Raw genomic sequence first — 15,818 nt, 5'->3', positions numbered from 1 at the left:
AACAGCTGAGACACTAGCAGTTCAAACAATACAACTTAATGCATTTTTTTTTGTTGAAAAACATGTATATGGCAGACAATTAGAAATTATCTAAGCCAAATTCATCTTAGTTTGCATAGGTATGATTTTGTCACCTTCCAGGGAGCTGCCCTTTGCCAGATTTTGGCTCATCAGGTAGAATATCTTAATCCACTTTGTGTGAAATCCTCATATTTGTTGAAGTGATTTCACCAAATATGATCACAGAAGAAAGCCTCTGTGGAGTGACAGTGCTGAGGAGAACATGTGGCTTTATTGATCCTTTTCTTCCACCTGTTGGATCTAGATAGTAGAATCGTGTATTTTATGACTAGATCCATAAATGCCTCTCCAGCAGTTTTCAGATACTAGTGTGATATCTAAAAACCATGCAGACTCAGCAGAATTAATTGAAACTGATGTTTGTGTCTACACCTAAACTTACTGTAGGTAAGGTACCTTTACAGAATCACAGAATGGTCAGGGTTGGAAGGGACCTCTGAAGATGATCTAGTCCACCCCCCTGCTAAAGAGGTTCTCCTACCACAAGGGAGAGAGAGAGACATTTCTGGGGCACGGATTATCTTGTCCTAAAACACACATATAAAATAGGTCATATAAACTGCACTCTGAAAGGGTGACTATTGACTGTGGTCCCACTGCTGACTGTGATTAGTAGCTCTGATTAAAGGTGTAAATGTGATGTTGAAGAATAGGTGAGAAGGACTCCACCCACCGTGAATACCCATGTGAGTACATCTCTGATGAAAAAGTTTTGATAAGGTTTTTCCTGTTTATGACACCATAGTTAACTGATAGAGAAACCAAACCATTATGTTTTGGTTTAGATAGTCAATTGCAATTACGAGTAATTACTATCTTAAGTAAGGAGAACAAGGAGAGCCTATGTAAGCTGAAAAAGGGCTACAGTGTGAAGAGGGTGAGCAAAATACGTAAATATATCATGTTGGAGGGGAGCTAAAAAGGGAGGAAAGAACCAACCAAAACTTGGGCTAAATTCATCATATAAACGATGTCCTAATAGTTCTGAATCTTGTAACAGTAAAAGACATATCAGTCAAGAATGGTGTTTAAGCTGATAGACTTGTTAGGCTTGCTTCTCCATTTTAACTGCTTTTTCCCCTTAGCCCTTTTCACTGAAATTATTCTTGACTAGTTTCAGTTCTCCTGGGAATGATTCTTTTTTTTTTTTTTTTTTTTTTTTTCTTAGAGACAGAAAGATTCAGACATACTTATGAAGATATGACTGATGCTGGAGGGAAGCGCTCTGTGATTGCTTCTTTTGCTTTGTCAGACCTTGCTTGCTCAGTAAAAATGAGAGCTTTATGCACTAATTGAAAAATCTCACCCATTTACTTGCAGCAGCATACAACATTCTCTTAAACACTAACTTTGCCAAAATCTGGCCAGCTTTGCTGAACTTAAGCCAGAAGTCCTCCAGCTTCTTTTCCCTTGGTGTTCATTTATTTGGACATATCCAGCAGTGAAATAACTCACAGCTATAATCTGATTCTTTAGAGGAATATGTGGATAGAACGTAGTAGATATCTGAATGACAATGGTCAGCTCCTAGATATTCAAAAGAGGCATTTTTGGAGCATATTTATCTGATCTTTTACAGATACTGCATGGGACACTTTAGAATCGGTAGTTCCTGGCTCTTCCAGTCAACCTGGGGTAGCCAGATGCTGTAGATCTCTGATCAGTGCAGACTGAAAGACAAGGAGATGAATCCTTTCCAAAATGCCTTGTTTTGCAGACATGCTTGAATCCATAAGGGATTCTGTAATTAATGAGACTTGTGTAGTTTAGAAATATTTCCAAAATATCAGTGACTGTCTGCACAGTATCAAACAATAAATAGTGTCGCTTTGTGAATAGTAGTAGGGTTGCCCATCTGTTTTTTGACATATTTTACAAATATATTTTTCACTTACAGCTTTAAACCTTAGCAACTTGTAGGGAGATTAAACCTGCAAAATATCTAGCTGATTCAAGGTCCTAAAACTCTTATGCTCACTTGTAACTATACATGATGCCATAGATTGCTGCATCCTTGTTCTGGTTGATATAGCATAGATTTTCATATTTCATAGATATAATTGTATTGTCAAATATTTTGTGATAGATGGTTTGGTTTAGATAACCTCTTTTTTTAATGGGAAGTAACATGTACTTGGGGGTGGAAAAGTAATAAAGGAAAATATAAATAATTAGGTCAGAATAGGTATACTTTTTACCTAACAGAGGTATTGAAGAATTTATTTGTATTTTGTTGTGTAACTCACTAAGCAACATTCCTTTAAAAAGCTCCTAAAACTGACTGCTAATTTTTTTTTTCATAGCAATGGAAAACAAAATTTCACAATTCAAAAGTGGACCTTGAATGTACTTCAAAGAAATAAAAGCAGCTGTTTCAACAAAAATCATTTAACTACAGAAATTAAAAATGCTGGAACTGGTCATTCACTGAAATGCAGTGATTTGTCTGTCAATGAAAATGACAGCGTAACATGGTACAAGGTAATTATTGAAACACTGTCACTCAAATCATTGGCTATAGAAACAAAACATCTGATTGCAGGAAAAATTAATTAGAAACAAATTTTTAGAAGCATCTACAAACCTTGTAAAGCTTTAATTTCTCAGTTATTAGGGAAAAAAAACTTTTAGAAAGATATACAAAAGGAATTTTTTCTCTGTTCTCAGATTTTTTAGAAAAATGTACCTATACTCAGAAGTTACTAATAAGCTGGTAGTTTGGAATGGCTACAGGTGTGATGTCCATGTCTTTTTGCTAATTTAGCCAGCAGCTGTTTTAGCCAGCTGCTGCTTCACTGATTCAGATATTATCCTGACACTAAATGAGGTGTCAAGATAATTGTTTTACAGTTGGCATGTGCTTGTAAAGTAATTGCAAACTTTTCAGTTTTGCTGGTTCTGAACTCTTTTTACAGAATGTGTAACCAATCCAGTTCTGTTCATTTTAGGCAAATCATCCCTCTTCTGTCTACCAGCTTTTGCCAGAGCATAGATGACAGTTGTGTAAACACCTGCAACTGGGGTGTTGTGCTTAACTGTTGGATGAAGCACATAGAATAGGTTTCTTCCACTCTGTCCCTATGCATTGCCTTGACCAGCGCTCCTTATTCCTCTCAGGTGTCCTGGCTGGAGTAACAGATGCTGTTCACTCCACACTGAATCCATTTCAGGAAGGGATTTTGGCCACTTAAGTATGGGCATCTGGATTCTGTCTGGCAGAATGAGCCACAGCCCTGCTTCCTTGTCCTTTGTGGCCTGCGAGGACAGGACCATTGATGGATAGGGCCATAGGTGGATATGTTTTCCTCAGTAAAGCACCATACCCCAGACTGATCTCTTTCATGGATAAGTTGAGTATACTGACGTCTAATATTTTAATGCCTAATACTGTGTGAGACATAGGAAGCACCCACCCTTGTACCTAAATATCCTTTGGTGCTTGATTGGGTTAAAATTTTCAGTCTTACTATCACACCCTAAGCTGAGATAAAACAGGGGTGCCTTTTGTGTAAGAGCCTGGTAGTAAGCATATGCATCCAGGAAATGTCCATTCCCTGGACGATTTCCACTGCTGATCATTTCCCTTCTTGACCTAAGGTAATTTAGATGAGAACCAAATATCGCTGCATTTTCACAGGACATTTCACTCAGCGTGTGCTATGAGTTAAAAAAAAAAAAAAACAAACAACAAAGCAGTTTGTTTTGGGGGATAGGGAGGGCAAACAAATGTGAGCCCAACTCTTGTCACCCTCTGAGATGGTCACTTTCCCTGTTGTTGAGGCATTTTGCTTTAACCTGGAAAGTTCCTCATATGTCTAGACAACTTTTGGCCACAAGCAGGTGAATCAAGCCATCATTAAAAAAAAAAAAAAAAAAAAGATGCGTGCATTTAAATTCCAGATATGATATTTTCATACTCAGATGCTTGTGTGGAATTGCAGTGCTCTCAGCTTCTTACAGGCTAAATGTTTACATGTTGCTTTTAAGTGACCGTGACTGAAAATTGGGTCCCCACTTCTTTTGGGTCAGATAAATATCACCAAGATAGTGAAAGAGTGATGGTGACACTTTGTTTCAAAAATAATTTTTCACTTCTTTAAGGTTTTGAATGCGTGTTTGCTACAGAATAGTATTCTCTGCCTTTACTGATGCAGGACTGTGTGAACTATGAAAACGAAACAGAGCGGGAACTGGATTTTAAAACCTTAACAGTACAGCACTCTGGGATATATACCTGTAAAATTTTAATCAGTCATAAAGGAAAGATATACCACAGCACAAATACAATTAAGCTGCTTGTAGAAGAAGGTAAGGAACCTTTCTGAAATACTGAAGCAGGCTTTCTGGTTCTCTTTACAATGGAGGTTTTTAATTACAGTTCTGTTTTGATGAATATGTACAAGGCTGATCGAATCTGGTAATCTAAACTATTTTACAACAATTTAAAAAATAAAAAAAAAGCAGAAGAAGAATTTTCTATGACATACCAGTTTTGGAAAATTTTTTTAGTATGTTTTCCCTGAGGGAGTTTTTTTTTTTCTTTCCAATAATAGCTGCTGTGAGTCATGCAAACTTATGAAGGGGTTTGGGGAAGAGCCTTTCCAGCCATTGCAATTTGTGCACTGTACATATATGCATGTGAAAAAAAGTGCAACATTACATAGTGTGTTTTAAACTACTCAATAATGCCAGAGTCCAGATATTGTTCTTTGAATTCAGTGGAGTGTATATGATTAGTTTTAGAAATAAAGCAAATATGTAATTTTTACTGTGGTAGAATGTAAGCAAGCTATTACTTCAATAGCAATTCTTCTTTGTATTTTAGATGCACCAGAGGCTGTAACTTCAGAGATAGTTGGCCACAATGAAGAAATTGAAACAGAAATAGGTATGAAATTAATACAAGAATCTTCATGGTTGCCACTGGTTATATATGCTTCTGTTTTGATGCCTTTATGTTTGATGGTCTGGTTAAGTGTAATCAAACAAACAATTGTCTGTGCACCCTCCTGAATCTGATCGGTTCTCCCATCTAGTTATGTTTTGCCTAGTGTATTCCATGCTAAATGTACCCTTTTACAGAGGCAGAAGCTGAGGTCGCTGCTATGACCAGCAAGGGAAAGTGGATGTGATGGTAAACCATCTCTCTGTGGCTTTCTCTTGTAGATAGCAAACCCCACGGGGCAATGTGTGAAAGACATCTGGTTTGCTCAGTGAACAGCAATAATGAGTAATCCCCTTAATAATTGATGTACCTGAGGATGTTATTCTGCAGGGAAATGAGAACTGTGAGGGCTGCCAGTCCTGGCAACGTGAGCATCAAGATCCGTCACTGCTGCAAAGAATTAGTTATATTGTCAAAAGCCAAGATCTTAACTGTGCTTCTAGCTGGGAATAGGTTAGATAACATGGTCTGCAGGCTTCACACAGTGTTGGACAGGATCCAGGATTTTGTGAGGCTGTAATTAATTTTTAAAAACAGAAATTCACCTGTCTTTTTCCTCCTCTGTCCTTGAGGGCTTCTCCCATCTGGTTACCTATTCTTTCCTTTTCAAGTTTGAAAAATCATATCCACCTCCTCTGTTGCTCATACATGTATCTCATTTGCTCAGCCAGGACCTCAGATGCTACTTGTCCTTCCTTCCTACAAATACCAGTTGGTAGGTCCTTTTTCTAATGATAGTACCTCAATCCTGTGTTGCCTCATGTCTCCCAACCTACCACTACACCCTTCCTGCACAGTTCTTCCCACTTACTATGCTTGTCCCCATCCTTAGAAGGCTGCATCAAATGATTATGAACCACTTGTCTTCCATCCTTTATCTGCCTTGATAAGATCATTTCATAAGGTCATAGAACTACCTGCTGAGTGTTGAGACAGATGGCATGGCGGACAGTGAAGGGAATTTTGGATGAGCTGGGTCCATGTTCTGTTGAACCTGTCATTGTTTAGATGGTGTTCTATATTTCCCTGAAAACAGCTGTGTATGGTAAAAGAGCTAGAGTTGCAAGGTAGATAGTACTAGAAGTTTAGGTCTGTGTTTCAATCTGTGCAACTGTGATTTGGATTTCTAAGACGAGCAGATTTTCAACTGGATCCTGCTTTAAAGATTCTTAAGCAGTTCCCCTGCAAGCATCCACTCTGATAAATCTTGAGGAGTCAGTTTGTAATGTGTGCCCTTAGAGAATTCCTGGGCAGGCCTCACTTTCTGGAAAGCATTTGTGCATGATGGCCTGAACAAGAACTAACATGTGTCTTTTGTGGATTAATAAAGGGTGTTCTGAGTGTGTTCCCTGGAAATGATGCTGGCGTAACCTAGAAAAGGTGGTGTAAAGCTGCTGCTAAGCTCAGGTCAAGTTTCTGATGACAATGTTTAAAATAAAATGCCTTGCAAATCATCAGATCTTACACTCCAGAGCTGCAGCCTTCTTCCTGCACTTCTCCCAAGTGTATAGTTGTCTTTTTAGTTTGGCTGTTATAGTTAACTGGACTCTATGAGGTGTTTCCTGTCACTTCCAACTCGTGCTTTGAAATGGTACAAAGTGGCTGACTGACTGACTTGTTCATATGTTCAGGATTATGCTGATTTCCAGGTGTGGTGCTGGGGTGAGAATTTCTTCTGTGAGACTTCAGCAGGGGCTCTAACAGGTTTTGGTTTTATTGAGCAAAAGTGTATAGTTTAGTTACTATAATCAGTTGGTTATAATTCCCCTTAGCGGTTACTTATTTTTACCTGGCCCACTAGTGATGGATTGTCCTCTCCTGTTCTCTGCCTGTAGAACTGTCTAGTTCATAGAATCATAGACTATCTCAAGTTGAAAGGACTCACAAGGATCACCAAGTCCAACTCCCTGTATTCTCTGAATCCTGGAATTCTCTGGCCTATTTGAACTCTTCTGTCTGTGACAGTTTATCTGAGAGAAAACAGTGGATGGCTGTCACTGCATCAGGGTGCAGCAGAGCCCTGTGCATGGCTGCAGAAGCTACCACCAGTGCAGGTGGAACACCTATGAAACGTGCAGGGACTATGAAGTCCAGAAAGGAGCACAGCTCATGGGATATGTTGCCTGGAAAGCTGAGATTTTACTGCACTGTGAACATGATTGTTACTTCTGACTAGGTCTTCCTATGTTATGCTTTGTTTAGGTAAAGAAGAGATACTCAATTGCACAGGTTTCTTGAGTTATTATATGCAAGAAGATGCCAGCCTCTATTGGTTAATTAATGACAAGTTTCCAGAAAAATGCACAGGTATCCCCGAGAACGAACCTTCAATATGTGAAGAAGAGTTCAAAAGATTACAGTAGGTTTCCTGAAAATACTGCACTTTTGTTTGTATGTGATAATGTCCTGCACTTGTGGAACTGTAAATTCAGTAAATCCTGTCTGGGGTTACTTTTGAACTTTTTCCTCAAAATCTGCCTCTTAGCTGGTTGTAGGTTTCTGTACTATCTGTACAGTGTTGCTTACACCACTCCTTGTTGCAGGCTGGGAAACAAGTTCTACGTCACAAGGCTACTGCGGATTAAAGAAGTAACGGAAGGGGACATCCATCATAATTTCACCTGCATGTTGCAAGCTGATGGAAGAACACAAATAAAAAATGTGAAACTGAAGAAAAGTATGCTATTATCTATGAATCACACTTCTCAGACATAGTTATTAATCATGCCAGCCTTCTCAATCCTGAGGGCCGGGTACTGATTTCAGGACATCTCTCCATGATGTTCTGTGTGCTTGTGGAGGCCCTGGTCCATCTGGTGCTGGACCTAACAACCCCCTGGGTGATTCCTCCTGCTCTGAGACAGGGGCAGCAGGGGGTTGCTGCCATATCTGCTAGAGCAGCTGTGTGAGGGCTCCATAGTTCAACCGATGCTGCTGTGGACACAGCTGGGGAGGCTGACAGATCCCTGGGTGGTACTTTGTTAGATCCCATGACTGTGCTCTCCTACTGATCAGATTGGTGGGATCACAGGGGTTAAGTACCCAAAGCTCAGCGCAGCCCAGAATCTGCTGTTTGATCACTTTGTTTATTAAGCAGCTCTTTCTAAAATTAAAATCTGAGGGTTTGTTTGGTTGGTTTTGGTTTTTTGTTTGTTTGTTTTTTTCATCCTCTGGAAAGACCAATCTTTTATAGTCCTAATAATTCCTGAAATGTTCTAGTTGATGGTTTCTCTCTTGTCAGGGACTCTTTTCTTCTAGCTATGGAAAGCTACCTAGACTCTACCATAGTCCAGGCAGCCTGGAGGTTCATGGAAAATGGACATTACCTTTTTATTTTCCATCTCTTGCAGACCTTTCCAAGCTTCACTGGGAATATGTGAAAATAAACTAGTAAAAAGATGATGCATATAATAAAGCAAATGAAATACAGACCACAATGAGCGTGACTTAACAGTGCTTTCACAAAGACTTCACAAAGATTTAAGTGTTAAAAATACGTATTTGTAACTAAAAAGACAAAGGTAACAGAATAATAATTAAGAAAAAAACCCACCAAAACCTGAAAGGGACTAGAGACAGGAAAAAAAACCCACTAACCCTACCTTGGCCAAAGGTATTAAATGGGACTTAGAGATTAAGGAGTGTTATGAATGGACTGAGAGGGGTGAAAGGCAAAGAATAACAGGAAATAATAAAGAACCTGAAGAAAAAACATCATAAAAGTGGGTGACCACCAGTTCGTACATCTATAAGGGTCTGTAGTGTCAGTCTTGATCCCACATATAGTTTATTTATGTAAGTGGAAGGTGCGTGAATGCATGCAAGATTGTTTCTCCAGTTTTCACAGTAATCCATGTTCTGTAGTTCTCCATCTCAGGGCAAATGGCATGCATATGTGCTTGAAGTATTAGCAGGAAAGGATTCACATCAACACTGTGATTTTTTGGAGTGATTTCAAGATGCTGTCAGTATTGAACACAGTAATCTTGTCATATAATACTCCGTATTAAGGCTATGATTTCCTGGGTTTCTGTTTTACAGGGTACGCCCGAGATCTGCCTGTGCACATATTTACAACCGGAATGGTCCTTGCTGTGCTATTTCCATGTGTTGCTGTAGCTGTGGTGTTCATCTGTGTGATGTTTAGAGTCGACTTAGTCCTGTTTTATAGGCACATATGTAGAAAAGATGACACTGCTGGAGGTATGACTTGGCTAATGCTAACTCGGAAATAAGTGTATTGATTACAAAATAGTTTCTGGTGGGGTCTACAAAACAATCATCTTTGAGGAAGAGAAAAAATAAATCAATGACTTTTGTGAATAGAAACAGCAAAGAATATGTAAAAGAGAACTTGATGGTCAGGTGCTTAAGTGAGTTTGTTATACACCTGGGGCAGTAACAGCAGATAAACACAGTGAAGAAGCTGCCTCTGGAGCAGGTAATGGAAAAGACATGGTCAGATACTGTCCAGATGCACTCTGTTCTGTCATATCCATGGTGTACTCTTATACTTAAAAAATAAATTAGTTTATTCTGCTTTTCCAGTACCCATTTTACAGAAATACTTAATAGTCATAGACAAAGAGCAAAATAAATGTGGAAATCTGCAATATCACTTAAATAGCATTCTTATCAGGTTACAGACACAATTTTCTTGATCATCACAAATGTGACATTAACGGATTAAATTAATCTGTTTTTTTTTAAAAAAAACCCCTTAATGTAGAAAGGATATGTTATTTTCAAGTATTTGCCAAATGCTATCAGAATCTTTTATATCAAATTTAAATTGATCCAGGATCTTTTTTGTTTGCTTGTTTGCAGACTGTTCAGGGTATCAAAGGAAAGAGCAGGAGTTTCTAGATGCTTTGCTACTGAGACAATAACTTTGAAAACCAGAATGGTGGATCAGATACTGTATTTCTAATGGTTGCTAACAAGCCAACAACTGGTGATTTCTTTCCAGATGGAAAAGAATATGATGCATTTGTGTCTTACCTGAAAGACTGTGTTTCTCCTACTGAAGAAGAGCGAGAATTTGCTTTGAAGATATTACCCATGATATTAGAAGAAAACTTTGGGTACAAGTTATGTATATTTGAGAGGGATATATCCCCTGGAGGAGGTAAGTGTATTGAATATTCTGCTCATTAAATCAGCACATCATTTTCACACAAAGGTAAAAGTCTGTAATTAGAAGGAATTCTGTCAAATGTGCATTGAAATGCTACATTTTTCATCTAATCTAGACCATGTGCATGCAAAGTTCACATGCACACATTTTAAATATTCTATAGATATATTTATGAATTCATATACACCTAGGCACATACACACACACATCTTTAATTACACAGAACCAAGACAGACGAGAAAGCTCACATGGAGAAAGTTAAGGTGAGAACACAGAAGATGTCAGATGTTTCAAAGTAATAGTGCTCTTGCCCTGCTTTCACTGAGAGCAGGCACCTAAAAATGAACTCACATTTACTGCACAAAGCAGCTGGTGTCTCTGGTACTAGTTAATCTCAGGTAACTTGTATGTTTGTGGTGGGGTTGAAACTACTTTGTGAATGTAATGGGTTCCATAACAAAATAGAAATGAGAAAATCGAAATTTGTTTCTCTAAACGGCCTATGGATAGATGGCCTTTTGCAGATGCTTGGAATAAAGATACTGGGGGGATTCCACTTAGCACAAAGATCCAGCTGAGGAATAGGATTTCATTGTTGAAAACACAGAACAGTAAGGTCAGGCAGCCTTCTTCACAAGGCAGGATCTTGTCTCCTTGTATCCATTCTTGACATATTTTTCTAACCTGAGAGTTGCCACAGCTCTCCCAAACCATTTTTCCCAGTTATTCTCTCTCCTTAAGTATTAAAAAAAGGCTTTTTGAAGTGTTCAATCTGGTTCTTTCAGTAGTCTTAGCTTATTTCCTTCCTATAGTTTGAGCTTATTTCCTTTTCTGTGGTCTCAACCATTATGGAAAACAGAGTATTTCTTTCTATGTACAGGAGCCTTTGGTGTGCTGTAATACTGTTGTCAGCCTCCTTCTCCTCTCAGTTTTCTCTTCTTTAGGTTACTCCTGCAATTTACTTTGCCTTTCCCTGTAAGGCATGTTTTCTAGATCTGTGGTCTCTGTAGATCTTGTCCCACGGTGCTGAAGCAAGCACAGGAAATTGTGTGTGTGAGTTCAGTTTGGTGCATGGGTGTCTGAAAGGTATCACCATTTGATGTCAGTCATGGCTTGTCATGACGAAAGTCATGGAATTAAAACACAGTTGGAGCTCATTCTATCATCACATGCTAGTCTCAGTTTTGGATTACTGGCAATAGATTTGGGTATTTGGTGATGTAAAGGAAAGTGTAACCTGAGGGCTACTGAATATTTAGAGAGAGGTTGCTGTTGGTGGTTTTTTGTGGAATCACTCCAATGGTATCTGTTACAAAAGAGCAAAGAGATCTCTAGTTGGAGGAAAAATAAATTTTGCTGTCATCTTCTATCTGTGTGACTACTGACAGACAGCTGTCTAGGGTAGCTGGAGATTGTATGTAGGTTTTTGTCTGCCCCAGAGAACAAAGCTTTGGCCATTCTTGAGATAGTTCTTGCAGACTCTTAATCTGCAATGTGTATTAATCTCTTCATAGGGACAGGATGCTTACATGATGTCACTTTATAAGAGGAACATTTTTGGTACATGTGTGATTGTTAAAGGGTAAGTTGACTCAGTGGCTGTCCTTTCAATTTAGTTTAATAACACATTTATCTTTAATTTGCAGCGGTTGTTGATGATATCCATTCATCTATTGACAAAAGCCGAAGATTAATCATTATACTGAGCCAGAACTACGTTTCTGACAGAGCTATATATGAACTTGAGAGTGGACTGCATAAAGCCCTAGTTGAGAGAAAAACTAAGATCATATTAATTGAATATATGCCTATAAGTGACTACAAATTCTTGCCACAATCACTGTCTCTTTTACCTTCAAAGAGGGTTGTGAAGTGGAAAAAGGATAAATCTCTTCCCTTGAATTCCAGATTCTGGAAGAACCTTCGGTACCTGATGCCAGCAAAACCTACCAAGATAAACACCAAAGGGCATTATAATAATTTTGACTTAGGTTCAGAAGTGACTCAACCACGCACTGAGGGCTGTGACTGTAATGCAGTCATATAAACGAATCTGGAGACAGAAGATGCTGCTGAAAACTGTGCATTTTGCTAACTAATAGAAAATACAAACTGCACACTTACTTTGGGATGATAGTGCTCATAAGAGGCAAAGTCTGAGATCTAAGAAGAATGTAAAAACTGTTACAGTGGCTAGGACAATGCTAACCCCAATGCTAAATGCTATCCCAAAGAGAGTTTCCTCAGCAATCTGAACAAGGAGCAGAAATTGCATTCTGCTAAGGACTTACTGCATGGCACAAAGCAAAATGAAAAACATGTTTATTTCACATTTTCCAGTAATGTAGAATTATGTCAGTTATACTTGCATACTTTTTGAAGTCTCTCAATAAATTTAACAGTATTTGCAAGGTATTATTACTTAGATGCTCTTAGTTTTTTATTTTGTATATTGTTAAGGATTCTGCTTGGGAGTAGGTCCAAACGGTTCCTGCCCTAGAGAGCTTGGCGTGCAGGCTTTGGGCAATGTCAATCAGGAAAGTCAAGTGAAAGCAGGGAAAAGGGAGGTTAGAAAGAGTAGGGCAGATTTGGCTGGGCTAACAGTATTCACTACTGAGTTGTACATGGTCTGGACAAGCCAAATGGGAATTATTTGGAGGAATGGTAAAGACTGTTTCCATCCTCCTATTTCACTGAGAATACCATAAATGCTCATTTTGGCAGGGAGAAGAGGTGCATGGGATAGAGATGATAGTATTTTGGTCATAGATACTGATATCTACAATATGCCCTGAATTGTCTTCAGCTGAGGGATGTAGGGGATTTACATGGAAGTGAGATCTTTGGTCTGTACATATACTTCTAACCCTTTGGAACACTTGTACTTTGTTTTTTAAAACTAAGTTAGTACTGCCATTCAAAACCATGGTACTCCTCCCTTATTATTAGTTACCCATCAGAAGATAAGATTCTGACATAAATTCCTGGATAAAATGGAACTGTATTTCCTCCACCAATGGGAAGAAATCATTGGAGAATCATTTTGGAAGATCTGTCAGTTCGCTAGGAGACCATAAAGGCTCAGTATCTGTCTTGCATTCAGCTAATGGTGGTTCTAAGGAGGCACCTCTTTGACACTGACACTTAATTCATGCAGCTGTAGTGATGGAGCTGCATTACCTTCTTAGTGCACTTGAGAACATAATTGGACTTCTGAGTGTCATGGCAATATCTCAAGATTCATGAGAATGAAATACCTCCTTGTTTGTCAAATATTCTGTAAAAAAGCACAGTTTCTGACAGATGTTCAGGTAAAAGTAGAGGCTGAATGTTGATTTACAAAATGGAGACAACACAGTTGCCAGGTTAACACACAGATGGCAAGGAGCAAAGCAGTAAGGCCTGCATCTGTGGTGTCCTTCAGATCAGCTCCAAGAGGTCTCCTGCTTTCTGTCAGGCAACTAACGAGCTACTGAAATATGGTAGTTAGGCAAAAGATGTTCTCTCGTTTAAGATTTTACTGAAGAGGATTTCTGCTCTGTAGATATGTGTCTCTTCACATTTCCAAATCTTTCTCAAGGTTCAGTTCTTCTGTACCAGTGTTTCCTGTGATTTGTAATCACAGACCAGTTTCAACATTCTCCTGTAGGACTAGTGATTGCCCCTACTTCAGAAACGCCATCAGACATACTGGGCACATCCATTTCTTGGCCAAACAGCTGACAGAAAATTTAGTAACTTTCCTGGTACTTAACTGAGGTGTTAAACTTGCTCCTCAGCCCCATCATTTTTCATATGCTGTCATCAGCGTATTGCCCAATAAGATAAAGTGTCAAATGTGTTACACTACGCATGTGAATATGGATAGTGCACATGGTTTGTTAAAAGCTGTGGACTGAGCCTACCATCTATGAGAATCAGCTGCTATAAACTGAGATTGAATCTGCCATGAATGCCCCCTCACCTCCGTTTAGAGAAATGATGTGACTGCATGTACCTGCTATATCTCATGAAGCTGTACCTGGAAGACCGTGAGACCATATAGGATTTGACAGCACTGAGGTTTTACAGAATAACAGAGGAGTTGTTTGAATGCCAGAAAGCTGACATTCAGATGTAGTACAAGGAACTACTCAATATCTGTAAAAGGGCAAGTATTTTTGCACAGAATGGTATCATGACAGTCATTTGATCTCTATAGCTGATCCTCTGCCCATGCAGTGGTAAAGAGAGACAAGGGAAGTTAACGATATGCATACTCATTTTAACACCAGATGTTATTCTTACTGCTCATATATCCTGAATTACTGACTTTAATCTGGGTTTAGAAATACCTGCTTTTTGTTTACTGGTCCCTAGAGAAAAGGAGATGTTAACTGGACTTGTATAGACTGGTTGTGTCAATTTGCTGGATCATGTATATGTCAAGTTATATGTGAATTCACATGATGGTTGGTTTAAGGTAATAAAGGGTAATTTCTGTGATTTATATTGCATTTTTTTTGTTCCATTTTTGCACTTAATAAAACTTTATTTCCTCCTCTCCACATCTGTGGCTTCCATTTTTGCTGCAGTTAGACAGCAGTGAGTGTCAAAAATTAAACTTATAGTAAGAAGAAAAAATGCAAGAAATAGCAAGAAAGTGTTTAGACTTGCTCTCCACAAGCAATAAAAGTCTCATTTGTACTGTAGAACAATTTAAACAAATGAAAATCCAAACAAATGATCGGAGTACGTAATTTTCCAAAGGAGGGTGCAGGTGGGATCTGTGAGGAGATAGCTGTTGTAAGACACCAGTCTTGAAGATTCTTGTCTCTCTTGCACGTACTACAACATGGTACTGACTGGGAGAGCATAGTTTGTGTCTGCATTTTTTTACTGTTCCTGGTTGACCCCTTTCTACCACACACAATGCAGGCTGGAAAAAAAGAAGTTTTAATGAGGTCTTCTTGTCTGTTGATAATTTGAACATAAACATTGGGAAGAGTTGGGACTATTGTATATAGTATCAATACTATAGTGTAGTACCATATAAAGTCCTGGAAATGTAGAAGGTTTGTGAATTATAGTTGTCCATGTGCCCTGAACTGTGTGTCCATCTTCAGTGTCTGCACCAATTCTGGAGAGGTTCTTTGAGTGAAGGGGTCCTTCCAAATGGAAACTACATCTAGTTCCACATCCTTAATTTCTTCCTACTACAAGCACTTCTGTTCCTTCTTTACCATCTGCATTCTTTACAAAAATATGAGGAGGGGCAGAACTTGTGAAACAGGAGTAAATGCCCCCCTGCCCCAAACAGCTGTGTTGCTCTGTATGCAAGCTTAAGGTTAAACACAAGCTTAAGAGCCTCTTCCACCACTCTCCAGTTCATAAAGAAAGCAGATTTGCAAAAGGGCTAGAGGGCAGAGGGAACTGCAAGATTTGCTGGTTATGTTGCAGAGCAACTGAAGATTTAGTGGTGGACTTGGCAGTCCTGGGTTAACAGTTGGACTTGATGATCTTACAGGTCTTTTGCAACCTAAATGATTCTGTGATTCTATGATTCCAAGAGGTGCACAGAAGCAGATTGTTGGTAGCTTGTTTACCAAACTAGAAGTTAAACATAACCATTGCGGTCGTACAAAAAGGAGAGCTCCGACAGGGATGCACTTTGGG

At 38.9% G+C, this 15,818-nt stretch overlaps 1 protein-coding gene across 1 annotated transcript in view; it reads left to right on the top strand.

The window, feature by feature from the left end:
- Positions 1 to 14,712, top strand: part of IL18R1 (interleukin 18 receptor 1) — a 28,674-nt gene extending 13,962 nt beyond the window's left edge. The window contains exons 7-14 of the mRNA XM_005444751.3: positions 2,385 to 2,562; positions 4,236 to 4,389; positions 4,907 to 4,969; positions 7,229 to 7,385; positions 7,570 to 7,703; positions 9,068 to 9,229; positions 9,996 to 10,154; positions 11,810 to 14,712. Of these exons, the coding sequence (XP_005444808.2) occupies positions 2,385 to 2,562; positions 4,236 to 4,389; positions 4,907 to 4,969; positions 7,229 to 7,385; positions 7,570 to 7,703; positions 9,068 to 9,229; positions 9,996 to 10,154; positions 11,810 to 12,210 (1,408 nt within the window). The 3' untranslated portion in view covers positions 12,211 to 14,712. The remainder of the gene's footprint in view (positions 1 to 2,384; positions 2,563 to 4,235; positions 4,390 to 4,906; positions 4,970 to 7,228; positions 7,386 to 7,569; positions 7,704 to 9,067; positions 9,230 to 9,995; positions 10,155 to 11,809) is intronic.
- Positions 14,713 to 15,818: the final 1,106 nt, after the last annotated feature.

Source organism: Falco cherrug, chromosome 2 (genome assembly GCF_023634085.1).
Source record: "Falco cherrug isolate bFalChe1 chromosome 2, bFalChe1.pri, whole genome shotgun sequence".
In the NCBI taxonomy this organism is placed as follows: domain Eukaryota; kingdom Metazoa; phylum Chordata; class Aves; order Falconiformes; family Falconidae; genus Falco; species Falco cherrug.
The sequence above is the reverse complement of the archived record's forward strand: the minus strand, read 5'-3'. Positions and strand labels throughout refer to the sequence as shown.